This window comes from Taudactylus pleione, unplaced genomic scaffold (assembly GCF_031769625.1).
Source record: "Taudactylus pleione unplaced genomic scaffold, aTauple2 ptg000324l, whole genome shotgun sequence".
NCBI lineage: Eukaryota > Metazoa > Chordata > Amphibia > Anura > Myobatrachidae > Taudactylus > Taudactylus pleione.
The window spans coordinates 527,149-545,766 of record NW_028284725.1 but is presented as its reverse complement, the minus strand read 5'-3'; the positions used below and the strand labels follow the sequence as shown (position 1 = coordinate 545,766).

The window sequence follows — 18,618 nt, the reverse complement described above, 5'->3', positions numbered from 1 at the left end:
CTCGCAAAATAGCGACTGCCTGATAATTTGAGTGACAGGAGGAGGCGTATGTGGGTGGTAACGGGGGAAGGTGCTTGAAAACAGGGAGTGGAGATCCGAACGCAGGCATGCTTAAAGGTCAAAACGGGCATTTTATGGGTGTGCATAATTAAAACAGCAGCGTCATTGACCACGTGACTGGGTTATTTTATAGCCAGAACTGCTCGCAAAATTGTGGTAGCAAAAACCAACCCCAAGAATAGCGAGCAGTTCATACCCTGGTAGATGTACTCGATTAATCTAATAAATAGCGGACATGACGTAGGATGCGAGCGGCCAGGGGGCGTATTTTTTCAAAAAACAACCGCAAGTTTTGTTCGCTCGTTCAGACCTGGAGACGTGAACAGACCGCAAAGAGCGAACGGTTGATTTGAATAGCCACCCCTATTTTCTGGACGAGCGAGCGCTAATTGCGTCCGGCTCTGAATCAGGCCCTATATTCTCACTGAAACTAGTTTTCAGTAATACGCAAGTATGGACCAGAGCTGCTGGAGACTGGTTTGTCAGAGCGGCTCATATGATACTGTCCAAGATGGCGGCGCCCACAAAGCAGAGCAGCAGGAGCTGCACAGATCAGTGACCAGAAGTCTCAGGGATGCTGCAGCTGGCCTGTGGGGACGCCGATGGCAGTAAGGTGACACTGTCTGACCAGAGACGTAACTGGCGCCCCCCCATTTTTCAAATAGGGACATAAGATCTCAAAAAAGGGCCGATGGCCTCATGGGGAAGGGCCAGGGAAGAGATAGGGGAGGCAGGAGATGTTGGGGATAAAAGAATAGGAGGCTACAAGTGAGAATGATAATAAACAGGAAAATTGACAGGCCCAACACGGTGCCCTGTGCCATGGCACTGGTCACACTACCCTAGTTACAGCACTGTGTCTGACCCGGTAATGGGGACCCCTACCCCGATGGGTGATAATCCAATTGCTCTATCATCACATTTTATCCTTAGCAGATGGGACTTAGGGGGTCATTCAGACCCGTTCGCGAGCAAAGGACGCTCCCAAACGGGTCGATGTTGCCCCACTGTGCATGCGCACGATGGAGGGAGCTCCGTCGTGCGCATGCGCGAGACCCGGACTGCGACAGCCAAGCTGTCGCTCCGGGTCTCGCACCAAAGGGGGCGTGCTGTCGATGTTGATTGACAGCACGCCCCCTTTGGTGGGCGTGCCGGCCAGACGGAGGCGTTCCCATTGGAACGCCTACCGTCTGAAGCCGGCCCCACTGACATCACTAGTGATGTCAGTGGGAGTGATTTTGGCTCTGATAGAGCCAAAATCACTCCAGGGCTTGTGGCAGGGAGACCCTACCACAGGGTCTCCGTCGCAAGTCCGATGGTCGCGATGGTCAAGACCATCACGACCATCCTTTTGGCCGCTCGCATATGCTGTGGGTGGTCACCCACAGCTATGCGAGCGGCCAGGAGGCCGCTCCATTTTTATGGAGGAGGGCCCTGATTCAGAGCGAGCGCTCTGGTCAGAGCGTTCAGCTCTGAATCAGGCCCTTAGTGGGAATGGGGCAGTGGAGCTCTGCAATAATGGAGGGAGAGAAATGTAAAAGTGGCTTGTGGGCTGTAACCGAAATACAAGGGGCATAAGGCAAGGGAAACACTTCAAGTTAGGGCTACAGCACCCCAGAAGCAGATATACTATGGCAATATGTATCAGTCACATCAGTCCTATTCAGTTCATGGTCAAACACACTCTACCAAAGACCTAAACCAGCTAATGATTGGGGGTCTATTTATCAAGCGGTGAAAAGTGTGGAAACGTGAAACAGTTGAGAAGTTTCCCATAGCAACCAATCAGCTTTGAAGTAGCATTGATCAAATACAGTCTATAAAATAATAGGTAGGAGGCTGATTGGTTGCTATGGGCAACTTCTCCACTGGTCCACGCTTTTCACTGCTTGATAAATAGACACCTTGATCTTTTATAATGATCCCTGTTCTTTCAGTTATGCGGATAGCAGAATTCTCCATGAGGTTCATAACCATAGGAAAGCACATGGCTGTGTGCTCTATAAATGTGACAACACTTTATGGCCCCCATTTATTAACGAGTTTTATCGCCAAAACGAGTGATAAATGTCACTGTGTATGATAAATGGTGCTCCAGCCAATCAGCTCCCAACTGTCACTTTTCTAACAGTTGACAGTCGGGAGCTGATTGGCTGGAGCACCATTTATTATACACAGTCACATTTATCTGGTGATAAAACTCATTAATAAATGAGGCCCTATATTACATATGGATGTTCTCTATGGCCTGGAGCATGACAATGAGAACCGCAGTCCATCTGCTTACTAAGGTAACTTGATCCAAATATGACTGATTGCTATAGAGATTATCCGCGCCTCCCCATTCTACAAGTTATCTCATGTAAATGTAACATGCACTGTCTGACATGATGCTACTTGCAGGATAAACATCAGGTATTGCATGTTGACTAACAGTGACTGGTCCCATACATGTTTGGTTGAAGGGCATTCCACTGATTCCTGTGTGGGTCAGCCATTAGCACAGGTGATGCATCTGAACTTGGGAGGACTGCTGCAGTACACCCCACATACACACGTCATCTAACCTATCACCAAAGGGAGAGCTACAGTAATCAGTTCCAGTTGTTGGGTGCACGACACAATTACCAGTGACCGGATGTCTAGTAAGATACAGGTAGGATTTACAGTTATTTACATGGGAAAGTGCTGCTGTCTGTGTGTATATTGTGTATGGGTAGGATTTTTACTTGCCCCAAGGACCTTTATATGTATTCCCTTTTTTATCCCTGATATCTATGGCTTGGGGAATTGTATCATTTACTTACAATGGTGCTTTGTGGAAGACTTATCAGTCTTACTAGAACTTTATAAAATATAGCAAGCATGATACTTGTATTATCAGTTCTTACCGTGCCAAACACGGAGCAGTGACTCTCAAGGACATGTTCAGTCTATTACTGTTAGCTAGAGATAAAACCTGCTGTAAACAGCAGAAAGGGGTATAAATCAGCGCTTTCTGGAGCTAATGATAAATTAGGAAATAAACACTTGTCGGGGTATTCCACAAAAGCATACACACACACAGCGTGGGGGACACTGGCACAATGTGAACTGGGGTTTCTGTGTTGCACAATGGGGACTGGGGGCACTACAGCGTGTTTAACACATTTGTGGTGCTGGGAATATTTCTACCTTATACTTTTAATAACATCACAAACAAACATATCGTATTGATCATTTTATTAATAGGACCTCCACTAGTTAGTTGCCCTGGGGCCCCCACAATCCTTAATGCAGGCCCTGGAGTGGTGGGGTACAGGATGCTGCCGTAGTGACGTGATGACAATCACACAACGGAGATAAAATAACGCAATGCTCTGTGAAATGCGTCATCACACCTAAGGGAACACCAGTACTGGGCCCCGGGGAACAGAGAGGCCCCATGGTCCAGAGGAGCACAAATGGAGCCAGAGACTCACTGCTTTAGCCGGTGCTGCACAACTAGGCTAAACATAATCAATCAAGCTGGTCCCCATCAGCTGGTCACTGGGCTAGCTCGAGGCAATTCAGTCACAGAGTCGGCTTGACGTTACAGCTGAGCAGCCCCACAAGGCGCCACCCCACAGTGGGCACAGTACAGTCGCCCAACTCCCTTGTAGCCTGGCCCTGGCAGAGCTGGGTTCTTCCAGGTGGCTCAGATGTGGCCCGGGTGTGGCCTTGAAGCCTGCAATGTGGTGGTGTGACATCATAGGTCGCGTCGTAAATCACGTCGCCGCACACCTTCCCCAACCGTGCTGACTTGACAGGCTGCAGTGGTCAGGGCTTGGAGGCTGAGGAAGGTGATAGGGGCTGTCGTTGAGGATAGTGATGGGAGGCTGAGGAAGGTGCTGCAGTCTGAGGATGGTCATAAGGGTCTGAGGTAGGTGAAGAGGGGCTTTTGGGGTCTGCACTCCCCTCCCTGCACCCTCCTCACTCCCCTCTCCTCAACTTACCTGCTCTGTGGTCGTGTCCTCCCGGTCTGCTCTGCCTCCGATGCCCCCAGAGACATCAGTGTACCAGACGAAGATTTCTGCTGCCGGCCCTGCCTGTCCAACCCATTTCACAGGGGAAGTGGGCAGGATCTTAGAGGATGGGTTACTCTCTCAGGCCTATTATTCTGGAAAAGTAAGCACATATACGAGTACATAAATGTGGTTTGGTGTAGAATTATGCTAATACATTAGGGACAAGCAGAATTTAAAAATTCACCTCAGTACACATTTTGCTTTAAACTTCAGAATGTTTCACCGCTGATTTTAGATATTTTTTTAGCCTTATCCTAACCACACAATTAGATTCTAATAGAGACAATAGGTCCATGAGTAGTAGTCAGGTCACCTGTCCATCTTCGGAATTATGGTTATCCCTCAACACGCAAGCTGTCACGTTGTTTAACAGTAACTTAAGGTAATGAGGACAGAGGGCCTAATTCAGCAGTGCTTGCTAGTGCAGACTGGGACCTGCTAACTCGCTCGCTCGCAGACTGGCAGCAGACTGGCAGTGATTGACAGTATGCTGCTGTTTGTGGGCGAGGAGGGGGCAGCGATGCCCTCCGTTTCCTGAAATAGAGGCATTTCAGAGCCATTGCGGGGGAGGAAAGAATCCATAATCTCTGTCGGCTGATGGAGATTTCCTGGCCTCTTCCTCTAAACTGCGGCGGCCGGCTGTTGGACAACGCAGCTCGGATAAATAACGCACAGGAAGCGTGATGCCTCCTGCTGCATTACCATATCTACAAGGGTCGCAATTGCAAATCTGCCTGCGTGCAGGGCTATCTCTACCTATAGGCTAAATGGGCAGTTTCCCAAGGGCCCCAAGATTTCAAGGGCCTGTGGCTGATAGCACCCCTACCACCCATTGCATAGCTGCCACTGCTGATAGTCCTGCATGGGGAAGAGGCAGAGGCTAATACCAGCTCAGGGGGGGAACTAGCGGCAGTGCAGCCGGTGCATTGCACCGGGGCCCGCTGTGGTGCAGGGGCTGCACTCTCGATAGTGTCCCCCGGGCTCCAAGTGAAGGGCAAACCGAAGTGAGAGCGGCCTGCCCTACACAGTTTACAAACACACAGCCGCCAGCGGTGGCTGTGTGTTTGTTATAGCAGCCAATGAGAGTCAGACAGACTCTCATTGGTTGCTGCGTCGTCCACGGAGAGAGCCGGCTGGAGCTCACTCATGAGCTCTGCCTTCCGACTCCCCCTGCAGTGGTTGATGGGAGAGACATCATGACGTCTCTCCCATCCCATAGTGCAGAGCAAGAGCGGGTCGGAGGAGTGGACAGCGGCGGTTGTCGTCGGGAGCGGGGATCAGGTAAGTTGCTTTTTTTTTGTATGTGTGTGTGTCTAAGGGGGCATGGGAACTCGCAGAGAATAGGGGGGGCGTTACTGGGGGCACTGTATAGGGGGACTGCAACTGAGGGCACTGTATGGGGTGAGTGGCCGCTACTGGGGGCAGGGAGGGATGCTGTGTGCACGGCATAGCAGTGTGTTCACGAAAATGGGTAGTGGCCTTGCGGGCAGGGGGCAAGGCCTCGCGGCCCAAGCCCCCACGGTCCCGTGCTTCTACTGGTGGGGGTGCCCTGAGTACAGTGCCAGCTCTCTCACAGTGTCAGGAGCTGAGTGCTGCACTTAATACTACAGTGCAGCACTCAACTCCTGTCACTGAAGGGGACTCTGAACCTTGGTGTCACTCCTCGGCAGGAGACACCCGGGTGTGCCCCGCACCCCCCTTGTGACGCCACTGGCTGTAGGTATTCTGACCAGCGGCATACCGACCACCGGGATCTCATACCCAACCCGATGCAGGGGGCTGTGGCAAGATGAAATTGCTCTCATGTGAAGCTGGGACAGGTCACTATTTCAGATAAGAGCCGACCATTAACTCCTGATTGCCTTTCTATTACTGTGTGTGAGAGATCCCCTGGGATGAAGAAGGAAATCAATGTTTACCTATTTAAACTAAATACGTCTCCAAGTGGTTCTTAAATAGGCAAATAATTGTGTGTGCTTGATTATTATAGAGGAAATATCCATCTTCTGTGTAATAGCTGCTATATTGTATAACACACTACATCAGCTAAAGACGGATTTCCTTTGAGACAAAAAAAAACTTTTCTGTCTAGAGGAGTAAATAAAGTTCACAAAAAGTGAACATAGGGCCTGATTCAGAGCCGGACGCTCTGACAAGAGCGCTCGCTCTGAATCAGGGCCCTCCTACCTAACATTGGAGCGGCCTCTTGGACGCTCGCATAGCTGTGGGTTACCACCCACAGCTTATGCGAGCGTCCATGTTGATGGTCGCGATGGTCAAGACCATCGCGACCATCGGGCTTGCGACGAGACCCTGTGGTAGGGTCTCGGTGACCGCAAGCCCTGGAGTGATTTTGGCTCTATCAGAGCCAAAATCACTCCCACTGACATCACTAGTGATGTCAGTGGGGCCGGACCCAGACGGTAGGCGTTCCCATGGGAACGCCTCCGTCTGGCAGCCACGCCCCCGGCACACCCACCAAAGGGGGCGTGCTGTCACTCACCATCGACAGCACGCCCCCTTTGGTGCGAGACCCCGAGCGACGGATACCCGGGTCTCGCGCATGCGCACGACGGAGCTCCCTCCGTCGTGCGCATGCGCATTTGGGTACCATCGACCCGCTTGCGAGACCCATAGCCTATAATGTTAATCATCTGCAAGTATATCACATTTTATATGGCATTCATGCTTTTCTAATTTTGTTGCACAATATGTTATTAGTTGTTTTTTATTACTATTAACTTTTTAAACAGGTTGGGTATTAGATCCTGGCGGTCGGGATGCCGCAGGTCAGAATACCGACAGTGGCACCCAGACAGACAGAATCCCGACACCCATAAGGACAGATGGTAAGTCTAATCCTTACCCCTACCGCTCCCTCCCTGGTGCCTAAACCTAACCTCCCCCTCCCCGCACCCTAACCCTCCCCCTAATGCCTAACCCTCCCCCTAATGCCCAATACTTACCTTCGAGATGTCGGCGGTCAGGATTCTGGTGACGGTATTTTGCCCATCGGTATCCCGCACGCCGGGATGCTGACTACATCCCGTTTAAAGTAAACCTATATTTTAGGACACTGGTGAAGTTTGTGCTGATTGGATATTGGGCCTGATTCAGCAAGGATCGCTATTCTGCTAATATCAATGCAACGCAGTTGCTAATATCGGCGGTGATATGTAAATGTTTCCATTCGCATTGTGATCGCAACCTAACATAAGGACGCCCACTTCCACTTACTCACATCCGTATACTTTGGCAACATAGCTAAATAATCAGTAACATCGGACCCATACACACAGATAAGGCAGGTCAGACCTCACTCAGGAATTGCTAACTTCAGCGCACGCTATGAGACCTCAGGCTGCGTGTGGTATCGCAGTGGATATTTTATGCACGCCCATGCAACGGCATTCAAACGCACTGGCACGCCTGTGTTTGGCCGACCCCCCCCCCCTGTCACCACACACAAATGGTGCATCCTGTCAATCACTCTGTGAGGGGTCTGCGTAGCTTCTGCTGTCGCTATCCCAATCGCAATAGCTAGTTCGTGCACGCGCACTGCGATGCATATACATGCGCAGAACACAACAATCGGCCGATTGCGTGGGTATTAGCAACTGTGATCATTGGTGAATCAGTAAATGGTAAATCAATTTTAATGTCCAAAGTCTCCACTCAGCCAAAAGTCAAAATGTATAAAGTATATTAAAGGGTATGGGCCTGATTCAGCAGTGTAGGCAATTGCAATTACGTACGCACATCGGTCAATAGTTCACTAATGCGCATAAGCCACACTGCGTGCGAGCAGCGATCACAGTGCGATTTCGCACTCACAGAGGAAGCCATTGCAGAGTGATTGACAGGCTGTGAGCATTTTGGGGGTGGTGATGGGGAGTGGTCATAGAAACACAGGAGCGTCTGTCCGTTGGAACGCCGTTGCATGGGCGTGCATTAATTAGTCACTGCGATTGCATACGCAGCTTGAGTAATCACTGCGAGCGTTGAGACTTGCCGTTTCTGCGGCTGGTCAGACCTGGTGCAAATTGTGAGTGACGGGAGGATGTCCATCGATGGTACCGCTGTGTATGCAGGAGTGCGAGGTAATACGGATGTGAGAAAGCAGCAGTGGGCGTCTCTATACCGGCTGAGATATGGCAGGCATTAGCATACATTCGCAGCTGTGTTCCATGCAAATATGCAGCTGTGAACGCAATAATGATCCCTACAGAATCAGGCACTATGGGCATGATTCAGACCTGGTCGCAAGCGCTGAGCGCTCGCAACCGGGTCGATGTTTGCCCACCGCGCATGTGCGAGATCCGGCTAGCGTCGGGTGCTCCGTCTCTCTGGATGATTGACAGCTCGCCCCATTTGGTAGGCGGGCAGGGGGGTTGGCTTGCCAAACGTAGGCGTTCCCGAAGGAACGCCTGCCGTTTGGGGGCGGCCCCACTGACATCACCAGTGATGTCAGTGGGAGAGCTTCCGGCTCTATTAGAACCAGAAGCTCTCTGGGGCTTGCGGCCACGAGACCCTACCACAAGGGTCTCGTCGCAAGCCCGATGGTCAAGACCATCGCGACCATCAACCTGGCAGCTCGCAATAGCTGTTGGTGGTCACCCACAGCTATGCGAGCGACCAGGAGGCCGAACAAAAAAAAACAAAAACGCCCTGATTCAGAGCGAGCGCTCGTTCAGAGCGTTCGTCTCTGAATCAGGCCCGAAATGCATAATTTGGACATCCTCTGTCATTTTCAAATCCCAACTGATCAAACTGGGACAGACCCACCATCCTGCGATCAGAACTTTTGTCCAGATTCCTGGACAGTTAGGCAAAGTCCCTTGCTGTAAAGTGCCCCTTAGGTGCCACAATGCATACCAGAAACAGGTTCACGTATTGCACAATAATAAAGAAATAAAGGAGAGTAAATGGGCTGGAGGTGGGTCAGCTTTGCAGAAACGCGGAGAGTAAATGGGCTGGAGGCGGGTCAGCTTTGCAGAAACGCTAGGCATGTCCCCGTGTAGCATGTTCATGCACCCTTCTCATGTCCAGGTGCAATTTCCCTAATTGAAATATCTGAAGATTGGGAGTGTCACCATACACTCTCCAAGGCACTAGAAGTCCGGAGCCAACACACTGTAAGGGCATAGGAGCTCATTCAGACCCGCTGGCTAAGATGCATATTCTCGCTGCTGCCGATGGTATGCAATGTGTATCCATTGTGTAAAAACGGGGGAGTGGAGGTGCAAACGCAGGCGTGCCTGACTATCTCAACTGCATTTTAGAGGTGTGCATAATTATAAGACAGCATCATAGCACACGTCACCTGGATTGTTTTTACACTGAAGTGCTCGCAGTGCTGGTGGCAGGGTATGGTCAACATCAAGTGCTGCGATAGCATTCGATGTACCGATGGTTGCATACACTTCCTGTACATGACGTGCACAAGTGGGTGTCAAGACAGGCTGGTGGGTGTCTGCATACACTATGTGATCACTCTCTAAGAAATACTGGGTGTGCTAATGCATTGCTGTGTGATAGCAGTGCCTATGCAATTTGCATAAACATCGTGCGACTGATCGCATCTAGAGAGCGGCGCTGAATCAGGCCCTATGTACTAAGCCTTGGAGAGCGATAACGTGGTTGGAGATAAATTACCAACCAATCAGCTCCTAACTTTCCTATGGTAGCTGCCATCAAATGGTGTGGAAGTAATGGCCATCCGATGTTAAAACACCGCTGAATTCAGCTGTTTAACATTGGGTACAGCTGTGGAGTGCTATTGCGCATGCACAAACAGGATTTGTTGCGCATATACTAATCTTATTAATATTTTGTTACATCTAATTCTTTTGATGCGATGGTTAGTTATCATCACCGGCCGGGACTCACTGGCAGTTGGTGTGGCTCCCTTACTTGAATTTAGAACTGTCACACACTTAGGGCCTGATTCTGCAAGGATCGTAATTGCAAAGCTGCACACAGGCATATAATGTAGTGTGTAGTACAGGCATATACTGTAGTGTGTAATGCAGACATATACTGTAGTGTGTAGTGCAGGCATATACTGTAGCGTGTAGTGCAGGCATATACTGTAGTGTGTAGTGCAGGCATATACTTAGTGTGTAGTGCAGGCATATACTGTAGTGTGCAATTCAGACATATACTGTAGTGTGTAGTGCAGGCATATACTGTAGCGTGTAGTGCAGGCATATACTGTAGTGTGTAGTGCAGGCATATACTGTAGTGTGCAATTCAGACATATACTGTAGTGTGTAGTACAGGCATATACTGTAGTGTGCAATTCAGACATATACTGTAGTGTGTAGTACAGGCATATACTGTAGTGTGTAGTGCAGACATATACTGTAGTGTGTAGTACAGGCAGTGCCAGATTAATGTATACATGGGCCTGGAGCTGAAATTTAGGAAGGCCTATTGTCTGCCGCTGGAGGCGGTGTTTCCAGCATGGGAGGGAGGAGTGTGATTAGTGATGTGGGGGTGTAACCAGTGTTGTGAGGGTGTTGTCTGTACAGGGGGTGTGGCCTGTGCTGTGGGATGTGACTAGCGCCTACCCTCAAAAACCTCAATCTCCACCCTCTCTTCACTTATATCAATAGTGTACTGTGAGAGTCTGCAAATAAACAGAAGGGAAACACCACTTGTTAACGTGACTTCACTTGGCAAAAAAAAGAAAAATTGCACATAATGATGATGTAAATGTGAAAGTGTCAATTAGTTATATCATGAACGTGACATCTCTCTACTTAAGATGTTACCTTATTAATAGCTATACAGAGATTTTATATCTAGACACAATAGTGAGATCCAAATAAGAGTCACCAAGTGCCACGCATATACATATATACAATATATATGTCTGTGTGTGTGTGTATATATATATATATTTATATATATATATATATACACACACACTTTTGGCCAACACTCAATATACAAAAAAAAAATGAATGTGTGTTGCTGCCCTGTTCGGCTGAGAGTTGCATGCAATATAGTATAGGGGGATAATTCTCCAGGACTTTGAGAATCAAATATATATTTTTTATAATTTTACAAATAATCACTGTCATGTTTTGATGTACGGATACACCAGTTATCAATCCTTGATGACGGTGTTTTCGTTTATGAAAACGTTGCAGTGATTTTTTGCTATGTAAACCTAAAAAAATAAATATTTGATTTTTAAAGTCCTGGAGTGCTGTCCCCTACATTATATATATATATATATATATATATATATATATAAACCTAGGTCACCTCAGCCGCTCCGCCCCCAAAGATGAGCTGCCTCCTATTCCCTCCATCTAAGCATGTTGGCGCCGGGAACCGGAGATACTCGGCCATGCACTCACATGGGTGATATATATATGTATATATGTGTGTTTGTGTATATGTTACAGATATATATCTATATATCTACATGCACACATTATGTGTATATATATATATATATATATATATATATATCTACAGAGAAAGTGTATATATGTATATACACTAGATACAGTCTGCAGTGTAGTATATATCTCCTGGAACATAACATTCAAAAGATTCTCTAAGTGCCACTTGCAGATAAAGCACCTTTTTCAGAGCTCCTCAGGCTCAGGTTGGAGGACATCCCGTCCCCGATGATCAGCTGCAGTACACCACATCACCGGGCTGGGCTGTCTTTACTGAGAGCAGATCCCGGCATAGCCAGCTTTCGGTAATGGTCGCAACAGGCAGCAGCCGGCGGTATCTATGTGATGTCACATGGTGTGACATCACATGACGCGGAGGTGGCTGCACAGTGCACAGGGAAGGCTAGTTTCCCACTATCTGTTTGAATCGTAGAGGGAGGAAGGTAGATGTCCCATGGGGTTTAAGTGGGCAGGGCTTTGGACAGCGCTGGCAAGCAGGCTGTGTCGCTGTAACAGGGAATAAAAATGTAATGTCTACCGCAGCACAACGGATCCTGTGGGCCTATTTTGATGGGAGGGCCTGGAGCTGGAGCTCCACCCGCCCCATTATTAATCCGGCCCTGAGTACAGGCATATACTGTAGTGTGTAGTGCAGGCATATACTGTAGTGTGTAGTGCAGGCATATACTGTAGTGTGTAGTGCAGGCATATACTGTAGTGTGCAATTCAGACATATACTGTAGTGTGTAGTACAGGCATATACTGTAGTGTGTAGTGCAGGCATATACTGTAGTGTGTAGTGCAGGCATATACTGTAGTGTGCAATTCAGACATATACTGTAGTGTGTAGAGCAGGCATATACTGTAGTGTGCAATTCAGACATATACTGTAGTGTGTAGTGCAGGCATATACTGTAGTGTGTAGTGCAGGCATATACTGTAGTGTGTAGTGCAGGCATATACTGTAGTGTGCAATGCAGACATATACTGTAGCGTGTAGTGCAGGCATATACTGTAGCGTGTAGTGCAGGCATATACTGTAGTGTGTAGTGCAGGCATATACTGTAGTGTGTAGTGCAGGCATATACTGTAGTGTGCAATTCAGACATATACTGTAGTGTGTAGTGCAGGCATATACTGTAGCGTGTAGTGCAGGCATATACTGTAGTGTGTAGTGCAGGCATATACTGTAGTGTGCAATTCAGACATATACTGTAGTGTGTAGTACAGGCATATACTGTAGTGTGCAATTCAGACATATACTGTAGTGTGTAGTACAGGCATATACTGTAGTGTGTAGTGCAGACATATACTGTAGTGTGTAGTACAGGCATATACTGTAGTGTGTAGTGCAGGAATATACTGTAGTGTGTAGTGCAGGCATATACTGTAGTGTGCAATTCAGACATATACTGTAGTGTGTAGTGCAGGCATATACTGTAGTGTGTAGTGCAGGCATATACTGTAGTGTGCAATTCAGACATATACTGTAGTGTGCAATTCAGACATATACTGTAGTGTGTAGTACAGGCATATACTGTAGTGTGTAGTGCAGGCATATACTGTAGTGTGTAGTGCAGGCATATACTGTAGTGTGCAATTCAGACATATACTGTAGTGTGTAGTGCAGGCATATACTGTAGTGTGCAATTCAGACATATACTGTAGTGTGTAGTGCAGGCATATACTGTAGTGTGCAATGCAGACATATACTGTAGTGTGTAGTGCAGGCATATACTGTAGTGTGCAATTCAGACATATACTGTAGTGTGTAGTGCAGACATATACTGTAGTGTGTAGTGCAGACATATACTGTAGTGTGTAGTGCAGGCATATACTGTAGTGTGTAGTGGAGACATATACTGTAGTGTGTAGTGCAGGCATATACTGTAGTGTGTAGTGCAGGCATATACTGTAGTGTGTAGTGCAGGCATATACTGTAGTGTGTAGTGCAGGCATATACTGTAGTGTGCAATTCAGACATATACTGTAGTGTGTAGTACAGGCATATACTGTAGTGTGCAATTCAGACATATACTGTAGTGTGTAGTACAGGCATATACTGTAGTGTGTAGTGCAGGCATATACTGTAGTGTGTAGTGCAGGCATATACTGTAGTGTGCAATTCAGACATATACTGTAGTGTGTAGTGCAGGCATATACTGTAGTGTGCAATTCAGACATATACTGTAGTGTGTAGTGCAGGCATATACTGTAGTGTGTAGTGCAGGCATATACTGTAGTGTGCAATGCAGACATATACTGTAGCGTGTAGTGCAGGCATATACTGTAGCGTGTAGTGCAGGCATATACTGTAGTGTGTAGTGCAGGCATATACTGTAGTGTGTAGTGCAGGCATATACTGTAGTGTGCAATTCAGACATATACTGTAGTGTGTAGTGCAGGCATATACTGTAGCGTGTAGTGCAGGCATATACTGTAGTGTGTAGTGCAGGCATATACTGTAGTGTGCAATTCAGACATATACTGTAGTGTGTAGTACAGGCATATACTGTAGTGTGCAATTCAGACATATACTGTAGTGTGTAGTACAGGCATATACTGTAGTGTGTAGTGCAGACATATACTGTAGTGTGTAGTACAGGCATATACTGTAGTGTGTAGTGCAGGAATATACTGTAGTGTGTAGTGCAGGCATATACTGTAGTGTGCAATTCAGACATATACTGTAGTGTGTAGTGCAGGCATATACTGTAGTGTGTAGTGCAGGCATATACTGTAGTGTGCAATTCAGACATATACTGTAGTGTGTAGTACAGGCATATACTGTAGTGTGCAATTCAGACATATACTGTAGTGTGTAGTGCAGGCATATACTGTAGTGTGTAGTGCAGACATATACTGTAGTGTGTAGTGCAGACATATACTGTAGTGTGTAGTGCAGGCATATACTGTAGTGTGTAGTGGAGACATATACTGTAGTGTGTAGTGCAGGCATATACTGTAGTGTGTAGTGCAGGCATATACTGTAGTGTGTAGTGCAGGCATATACTGTAGTGTGTAGTGCAGACATATACTGTAGTGTGTAGTGCAGGCATATACTGTAGTGTGTAGTGCAGGCATATACTGTAGTGTGTAGTGCAGGCATATACTGTAGTGTGTAGTGCAGGCATATACTGTAGTGTGTAGTGCAGGCATATACTGTAGTGTGTAGTGCAGACATATACTGTAGTGTGTAGTGCAGGCATATACTGTAGTGTGTAGTGCAGGCATATACTGTAGTGTGTAGTGCAGACATATACTGTAGTGTGTAGTGCAGACATATACTGTAGTGTGTAGTGCAGGCATATACTGTAGTGTGTAGTGCAGGCATATACTGTAGCGTGTAGTGCAGGCATATACTGTAGTGTGTAGTGCAGACATATACTGTAGTGTGTAGTGTAGGCATATACTGTAGTGTGTAGTGCACGCAGGCAGCTTTGCAATTGTGATCCTTGCAGATATGGTAATGCAGCATCACGCCTCCTGTGCATTACTTAACCGAGCTGCGTTGTCCAACGCAGCATCGGATAATCTGCATACCATCGGCCATTTGCGGTTACCCATGGAGTCCCGCAGCCGGCCGCCGCAGTTTACAGGAAGAGGCCAGGAAATCTCTGTCAGCCGACGGAGATCCTGGCTTCTCCCCTACCCCACAACGGTGGCGACACACCTCCGTTTCGGGAAACTGAGGGCATCGCCACCCCCTCCTCGTCCCCAAACAGCAGCAAACTGTCAATCACTGCCAGTCTGCTGCCAGTCTGTGAGCAAGTTAGCAGGACCCATTCTGCACACTCACAGAATGAATCCTGCGCCTGCGGAGATTCCCAAACATTGGGAATCTGCGTTCAGCACTGCTGAATCAGGCCCTTAGTACACAGTCACTGCGGGAGGACTTTCCCAACTCCTTATACTACTACACAATAAACTTTTTTACACCAAGGTTTTCCTTGCGCTAAATAGGGGGTAATTAACCATTTCTTTGTTTCTAATTAAGAAACTGGGGTCAAAGCTGGTGTTATATTGTTAAATACAATTTACAAGAAACAATGTAGTTCTAGTGTTTAATTCAAAACAAGTGGTGCTAATGTGTTAAGCTTAAATATTCATCTTGCCTCCAGCTGCAATAGATGTATGGTTCTGTTACCTCCCCTTATAGACCGGAGAATATGGTCTAATATTTTATGTCATGGGTGCATATTAATCACATTCCGCATGCAGATGGGATGTGATAATATTGGCCAAATCCGCAATGCGATATTTAAACACATCACCAGGATGAATCAAATATGGCATGCAGGGACAGAGCTTGCGAGAAACCATAACGCAGGTATCCAAAGGCGAGCTCAGGGAAGACAGAGGCCCTGATTTTTTATGGAGCTCCTGGCCGCTTGCATTGCTGTGGGTTGCCACCCACAGCTAATGCGAGCGGCCAGGATGATGGTCGCGATGGTCAAGACCATCGGGCTTGCGACGAGACCCTTGTGGTAGGGTCTCGTGGCCGCAAGCCCCAGAGAGCTTTCGGCTCAAACAGAGCCGAAATCTCTCCCACTGACATCACTCGTGATGTCGCCCCCAAATGGTAGGCGTTCCCATGGGAACGCCTCCGTCTGGGCAGCCACCACCCCCGACCCGCCCACCAAAGGGGGCGTGCTGTCACTCAACATCGACAGCACGCCCCGTTGGTGCGAGATCAGGAGCGACAGATTGCCAGTCGCTATCCGGGTCTCGCGCATGCGCACGACGGAGCCGGCTCCGTCATGCGCATGCGCTCTGGGCCACCATCGACCCGGTTGCGAGTGCGCAGCGCTTGCGACCGGGTCTAAATCAGGCCCAGAATCCTCCCGTGGAGCAGGGAGGTTGTAAGGTGGTGCGATCAGATGTATCGTTCCATCGCATTATTTTATCGCTGGGTCGCACCGTCGTATGGTGTGTACCCAGCTTTACTGTGGCTGTTTTAAATTCATCACTCAATGATTGGCGACTTTCATAAATTGCTTCGCTGATGTCTGCTTTTTAATTTAGCATAATTATCAGCCCTGATCAATGTATCGGTCCAAGATGCCACACTTACCGATATATCGATAACAAGTAGCATGAAGTGGAGAAGTTTCCCATAGCAACCAATCAGATTCGTGGTAGCATTTATCACGTACATTCTATCACTACTTGATCCATCACCCCATCTTATATAATATGTCCCCTACAGTGCCCTGCTAATACACAGATACAGCTTTATATATAGTAGTTATACCGCCCCAAGCCTTTACTGCACTTCACAAGCTACCTGATGTCAATTATTTCTTTCTCAATTGCAACTTGTGGACATACAATACACAAAAGTAGGGACAGCGTGTGCAATGAGTGGTGGGCCTTTGTGATTACACTGCCCCCACATCCCCCGCACAGATACAGATAACTGCTGCAATCCTGCCAGACAGGTTCTGTTCAGGTGTGTGTACTGCAGGAGGGGAGTAGGGTGGAGAGGCAGTGTTATAGCTGCTGTAGGTGTGGCATACAGTGTAAGGAACACCATCCTCACACAGCCTGGGACTTCAACTTCCTTAGCTCCCAGCCAGCACTAACAGCAGGGGATACAAACTGCACACAAGTCCAGCACTGAAAGCCGACTGGTCACAGGCTGTGCTGGACTAACCCAGACAGCCGGAGCCATGATAGCTAGCAACATCCCTAAGGATCAGGTATGTGTCCAGCAGGGTGACTGTACTAGCTGTGTGCTGGATGAGTGTGACTTGCCTCTGGCTTGTTTCTGTCTGTAGCTATGCAGGCAGGTCAGGTTTGGACTTGCTGGTTACCTTATGTACATTCTCTTGTATTTCCAAGGGAGTTCTACAAAGTTGCAGCTCTAAATCCATGTGTCAGTGTATCAGAATCTGGGATAGCCCCTGTCAGAGTTATAAGTGAATGAGACAACTTGTTGCTCCTTGTAATTGAGTTGCAGCTTTGTGTCCTGCCAACTATGAGCTGAAAGGGCATACTGACTGGTGTACGGCTTAAACCGCCCTTATACAGTGATTAATAGGCTGATCTAGAAATTACTAAATGGTAATTTGTGTCATCTGACAATGGCAGGGTGTAATAGAGTTTGGACTCACACTTTACCTTATTATCAGTGATAAGTCATTAGGCGATACTGCAAAAGCTTCCAAGCATGATACCTGCATCTGTCTCCTGCTATATTATTATTATCCTTTATTTAATTTTATATGGTGCTACAAGGGGTCCACAGCGCCTAACAAAGTACATAAACAATTGAGCAGAACAAGAGAGCATTGACTTACAGTACAAGACAATGCAGGACAAGTACATGGTATAGCGGGGGGTGTGGCATGGCATAGGGGGCGTGGCCAGTATATTACTCGATATTAGGGGCTGAGCGGGGGCGTGACCATGCGATTGTGTCATTTTGGACCTTCCCTCTCTAAACAATGCAGAGATTACCGGCATTGTGAAGCAGGTGGCATGTTCATGATGACGCTATTCAGCGCGAATCATGAACCCCCCTCTGCTGCGGGGGTTTATGTGGGAGTTGTGGGGGTCTGAGGGGGGGGAGTAGGTGGCCGGCCGGGAGACATCTGCTTTTTCCAGGGGGGCCGAGAGCACCACCTGATTTTCGGGAGGCTCCCGGCCGTTTCGGAAGAGTAGGCAGCTATGTTATAAACATTGCTGCAATAGCGATCAGAACACTTAAATAAGTAGTATGGTGTCATAAGTCGAGGGTTAGGTTCCGCAAGTAATAGTAATGGAAGGAGAGCACATAGGGAAGAGAGCCCTGTTCATGAGAGCTTACATTCTAAAGCAGTGGTTCTCAAACTCTGTCCTCAGGACCCCACACAGGTCACATTATCCAGGTCACCTGGTAGGTGCACAGGTGTAGTCATTACTCACTAACCCATTTTAAAAGATCCACAGGTGGAGATAATTATTTCTCTTGAGATTCTGTGAGGAGACCTGGAAAACATGCACTGTTTGGGGTCCTGAGGACCGAGTTTGTGAACCTGTGCTCTAAAGGGTAGGGGTAGACAAACTATTTAAAATGTTATCAAGGGATGTGATATTACTGTGACTATAGT

General features: G+C 47.7%; 1 protein-coding gene across 3 annotated transcripts in view; it reads left to right on the top strand.

Annotated features, from left to right (window-relative positions):
- The first annotated feature begins 2,539 nt into the window (after nucleotides 1–2,539).
- TRPM4 (transient receptor potential cation channel subfamily M member 4) overlaps nucleotides 2,540–18,618 on the top strand; it is a 153,526-nt gene continuing 137,447 nt past the window's right edge. Inside the window, exons 1-2 of one of the 3 annotated variants that reach the window (XM_088443040.1) lie at nucleotides 2,540–2,716; nucleotides 6,860–6,955. In XM_088443040.1, the coding sequence (XP_088299166.1) occupies nucleotides 6,953–6,955 (3 nt within the window). In that variant the 5' untranslated portion in view covers nucleotides 2,540–2,716; nucleotides 6,860–6,952. Of the gene's footprint in view, nucleotides 2,717–6,859; nucleotides 6,956–16,989; nucleotides 17,227–18,618 lie in introns of those variants that run through there. The other 2 variants (XM_088443039.1, XM_088443038.1) reach the window with 2 other exon arrangements.